The sequence below is a fragment of the Coffea eugenioides genome, chromosome 1 (genome assembly GCF_003713205.1).
Source record: "Coffea eugenioides isolate CCC68of chromosome 1, Ceug_1.0, whole genome shotgun sequence".
Taxonomy (NCBI): domain Eukaryota; kingdom Viridiplantae; phylum Streptophyta; class Magnoliopsida; order Gentianales; family Rubiaceae; genus Coffea; species Coffea eugenioides.
The window spans coordinates 6,612,115-6,617,352 of NC_040035.1; the positions used below are offsets into that span (position 1 = coordinate 6,612,115).

At 36.8% G+C, this 5,238-nt stretch overlaps 1 protein-coding gene across 2 annotated transcripts; it reads left to right on the plus strand.

Moving 5' to 3' along the window:
• The first annotated feature begins 234 nt into the window (after positions 1-234).
• Positions 235-3,540, plus strand: LOC113770886 (DEAD-box ATP-dependent RNA helicase 41). Of its 2 annotated transcripts, none has more exons than XM_027315541.1 (4): positions 235-435; positions 512-594; positions 1,182-2,799; positions 3,085-3,540. In XM_027315541.1, exons 2-3 carry the CDS (start codon positions 555-557, stop codon positions 2,732-2,734), a joined length of 1,593 nt encoding a protein of 530 aa, XP_027171342.1. In that variant the 5' UTR covers positions 235-435; positions 512-554; the 3' UTR covers positions 2,735-2,799; positions 3,085-3,540. The 2 variants fall into 2 exon arrangements, with proteins under 2 accessions (XP_027171342.1, XP_027171412.1); XM_027315611.1 differs by having other exon boundaries at positions 235-352.
• The last annotated feature ends 1,698 nt before the right edge of the window (positions 3,541-5,238 follow it).

Here is a 5,238-nt window from a genome sequence, read left to right on the forward strand (position 1 = left end):
ACTTTTTTTTTATCCCACATACTTCATGTCATAAAAAATGATACAGTAATTATTTTAAATAATATTTCAAATCAACTCCTGTGCAAACATATTAGTTCTAGAAGTCCCATCGTAAACCGCTGGACTGGAAAGAGTTTAGAGCAAGCCTTTATATTCAGCAACAGTAATTTTTTTTAAAATATTACCAACACATTCCTACTGTCTAACCATTTGTAAATGGTGAGAAATGAATTTTTGAGCATCCTCATAAATCTGGCATCTTTCTGGAGATTCCAAGACAGCTTGTGGTGCTTAAATCTTAAGTGAGCAATATCACGCTTTCTCTGAATGATCCTATGGTAGTATCCCTGTGGTAATATGATCCCTCTTTCACAGGATGTTTGGAAGAGTAACCCCTTGTTTGAATCAGCCAAATTTTCCTTTTTATCTTTCCCGGTGCGGGTTCTGTAGTTCTCAGCTACAACTCAATTGGGTCGAGTTCAAAATCCCTAATTAGCGGCTACTTTTGCAGGGCTTCTTTAGTATAAACCAAAAAAGGAAAAGAAGATTCGGGGATGGAAAATAGAGAATCAGCGAATTGCAGTGAACCTTCAGGTATATGAACATAATCCCTTATTCAATTGAACTTGTTTATGCTCAAATTGTTTTTACTGTCTTTTTTTTAAATTTCTGAATATTATTTAGTTTTCTCCGTATTTAATATTTTTGCCGAGATCAAAACTTTATTTGAGAAATTAGTGACCAAATAGCTGTCTTAATAAAGAAAGGAGAAAAGGTTTGTTGGTAATTTGTTGTATTTTGAGTATGTGAAATGCTTTTTGGCAAGTTTGGTACAGGACATATAATTTATCAGAGAAATTATTGATCGAAATTTTTGCCTAAGAAAGAAACTATATTGGGCAGGATTAGAATTCCTTTTGGTAAGAATATCTTGCAGTTGTTTTGTATTTTTGCTTGTATGATTCTAGTTTGGTTGCAGCTTTTTTTGTAATAGTAACTACAATTTTGTGGGGTTTTTGGATTCGTGCTAGTTTTCTGGCTAGGCTGTGAATATTCTTGTGGAATACAAAGTACTTCTTGTGAATATTTGTAAAACTTTTGCTGCTGCATTTTTTTTCTTGGTTCAAGTAAAGTTCTTGATGGAATAATAAGGCCTGACAGTTCATTCATTTGCCGTTTAGCCTCTGCTGCTGGAAATGATGCGAAGCAGCGGTGTTGGGACCAAAGAGAAGCTCTACCAGGGGAACCGCGATGTGTAATCTGTGGTAGATATGGTGAATACATATGTGATGAGACTAATGATGATATTTGCAGCGTTGAATGTAAGAGGATTCTTCTTGATCGGATTGCAAAATCGCAACCACTTGTTCCCCGCCCATCTCCAGTTAAACTGCCAGCAACTGATGAATGTTATTATGTTCGAGAAGGTAATGATAAATCTGAAGCTGGTTCTCTATCTAGTGACCAAGTTGAACTGCTAAGGAGAAAACTTGAAATTTCCATCAGGGGAGACCTTGTTCCTGCACCAATCCTGTCTTTTCCTTCGTGTAATCTTCCTGAGAAGCTCCTTCAAAACTTGGAAGTTGCAGGATTTGAAATGCCAACTCCTGTCCAAATGCAAGCAATTCCATCTGCATTGATTGGCCAAAACTTACTAGTTTCAGCTGAGACTGGTTCTGGCAAAAGTGGTTCTTTCCTGGTTCCGATAGTTTCTTATTGTGCAAAATTTAATGCTGACAAGCCTCATGGTGAGAGAAAACCGTTGGCAATGGTTCTTACACCAACTAGAGAGCTCTGCATACAGGTTGAGGAACAAGCTAAGTTGCTTGGGAAAGGTTTGCCTTTTAAAACTGCATTGGTGGTTGGTGGTGATGCCATGGCAGGGCAACTCTATCGCATCCAGCAGGGTATTTCATTGATTGTTGGAACTCCAGGAAGACTAATTGATCTTCTAGCTAAGCATGATATCGAATTAGACAGTGTCTCAATTCTTGTTCTTGATGAAGTAGATAGCATGCTAGAAAGGGGATTTCACGAGCAGGTAATGCAGATTTTTAGGGCTCTATCTCAACCCCAAGTATTGATGTATTCTGCAACAATTCCGAAAGATGTGCAGAAGATGGCAAACTCAATGGTGAAAGATTTGACCATAATTGCAGTTGGAAAGCCAAATAAACCAACTGGAGCTGTGAAGCAGGTGGTGATATGGGTGGATTCAAAGCAGAAGAAGCAAAAACTTTTTGATATACTGACAAGCAAGCAACACTTTAAGCCACCAGTTGTGGTGTTTGTAAGTTCACGAATTGGTGCGGATCTCCTCTCTGAAGCAATAGGAATCACCACTGGAATAAAAGCTGTATCAATTCATGGAGAAAAATCAATGAAGGAACGAAGAGAGATTTTGAAATCATTCTTGGTTGGAGAAGTCCTTGTGATTGTGGCCACAGGGGTATTGGGCCGAGGGATTGATCTCTTGCACGTGAAGCAAGTTATAGTTTTTGACATGCCAAATTCCATTAAGGAGTACGTCCACCAGATTGGAAGGGCATCTAGATTGGGAGAGGAGGGTTCTGCCATGGTATTTGTAAATGAGGAGAACAAAAACTTATTTAGAGATTTGGTTCAAATCCTGAAATCATCTGGCGCAGCTGTTCCACGAGAGCTTGCGAATTCACGTTATACTTTTGGTTCTTCTACCAATAAAGGCGAGAAGAAAAGGAAGTATGGTTTTTGAAGCTGCTGTAGAGCATATGTATAGATTGATCAAAGGACTACTGGTTCTTATTGTTTCTGCTGAAGGTTCTCTCTCTCTCTCTCTCTCTCTCTCTCACTTGGATCCTTGTTCAAGTATTCTATAGTGGATTATATGCTGGTCTGCTGCCATTTTTTTTGAAGAAGGGCAGATTTGCCCAGGAATTAATATTCATAGTTTTTCTTTCATTGCATTTCTTGCAAAGTGTTCTATCTAAACATTCTCATGCTTAAATCATTGCATTCATGTGACTACAATCTCTTCCTTTCCTGGCTTTTTTCTTTTAAAAAAATTTCTAGAAGCTAATCTTGGTTCATATATACAAATGACAGGGTAGAAGATCAGAGAACTGAGTTGCCAGCCTGATTTGATTATGGAATGGCACTTTCTTGGCGATATTCCTTGGGAGAGTAGCCCTTTACAATATTATCACTCTTTGATTCTTTAATGGTAAACATGCACAATTTTGGGCTCTGGAGAGTTTACATATTCAAGCTGTGACAAAGTCAAAAGTACTAGATCCTCAGTAGAAAAGTTGTAAATGCCGAACTCTACCCAAAGGAACTTTTTTTTTTTTTTGGCTTTCTTTGTACAATACACTAGCACAAGTAATGCAGCATACAAAGGTTCATATTTCTAGTTGTCATTTCCAACCAATTTTTTTACCATTCAAACCATGTCAACCTGCATCTTTTGAGGAAAAAAAACTGGAAAATTAGTTAGTGCTATGACAATGTCAAAGCTTTCTTTGTTCTGTCTATTTTTCTAGTGCAAAGGTGTGGCTACTATGCTGGAAACTTTCTTTATTTAGAGATTGTAATTTCTTATGTGGACAAGTTGTGGTCAGAATGTGCTAGGTGCTTGATGTTTGGTGGCTATCTTGAGTTGGACATGGAGCGAGTGAAAGAAGTTGTTTATTGGTAGGCATAGGGCATTGCTAATGTTTGCTGATTTGGTTATTCCACTCTATATGTAAATTTTGAAACCATTGAACTTCCTGAAGAAGTATTATTCTTATTGCTCCAAGGGGCATCAAAGCCAAAGTTGTGACCATTGCCATGATTTATACTGGTGCAGCCCTGATAGCCTCTCCATGCTGCTAGTTCTTTTTCACATCTATCTTCAGAATATTAGTGTATGTTACCATAAATATCTCTATTGCTTCATTTTACTACCATTATCACCACCACATGCAGATACATTTGAATAAAAATCAAACATACCATAGTTTATTTAGACTATAAAGCTGGTGATGGATAAGGTAGCAAATGCTGTGATTAAAAAATAATAATAATAAAAGCTGATGTTTCTTGTTTCTGAATTTCTTGATTTAAAGGTTTTATTGTACATTATAGGAAAAGATGAGCATGTCTTGGGGATGCATGACTCCTGCAATGGATTATCCTATTAACTAAGGCTGTGTTTGTGTCGACGTAAAATGTTTTCCAAATTTTTCAGCGTTTGGTAATCATTTATCTTGGGAAAAGATTTATGCGGGGAAAATATTTTACTTCATTTTATGGAAAATAACTTACCCCTTCGACTTACCGAAGTTATTTTCTTTCATTCGTCAAAACGCTTTACACTTCAAAATAGAGCTCATGAAGACTACGCGGTTAAAGACATAGAGAGTGAGCAATGGAGAGACTGCAAGATTACCAACCATGTAATCATCTATAACGGTGCCTTGGGTGAGATTCTAATTTAGGGCTTTATCCTGAATACCTTGTACAATTTTTTCCCAAAAAAAATCTGATAAAATTGGTTGCTCCCGTCAGGATTCTATCAATTTTTTATTTTGTTGCTATAATTCTTGAGAATTGCGGCACTAATTTCATGGAGGATTTAGGGTCTTGTTCTAAATTTTTTTTTTTTTTTTTTGGTTTTTTGGCAAAATCCATTGTTCCTCTTTTCTGACGGTTCTTATAAAGGCAAGGGTTTGGGTTTGCATGGTTGTTTTTGTATCAATTGATTGATGGTTTAAGAAATTTCAGCAGTTTTGCTATAAATTATCTTTCCGCCGGTGTCCTTGGGATTTGATTTCGCCTTTCTGCCGAGAAATTTGTTGTTAGATGTATATAGTTGTAATTGGCTTCTCTGTGCAATACGAATACTGAATGTTGGGGTTTCTTGTTTAGCGAACTTAAATTTTAGGGTTTATTTTTAAGTTGAGACCTTTGCAAGTTGTTTAGGAATGTTGTCTGCTCGAACTGAACAATATACTTGATTCTTTTTTGTTTTTTTCACACAGACCTGGATTTTCTCTTCTCAATTTGGAGAGTCTAGGCAAGTACTCATGCTTGAATCTTTTAGTATGGCTATTGAAAGTTGCTTAAGATTTTTTTTCCGCATTGGTAGTTGTACCATTAATTAGAATGCCACCTTGCAGCCTTTTGCTTTGTTCTGTAGTATCTAACATTTAGATATAACTAGTTTTTTGCCCTGACGCTGTGCGTCAGGTAGCTAGGATTTCTTAATTTACTATA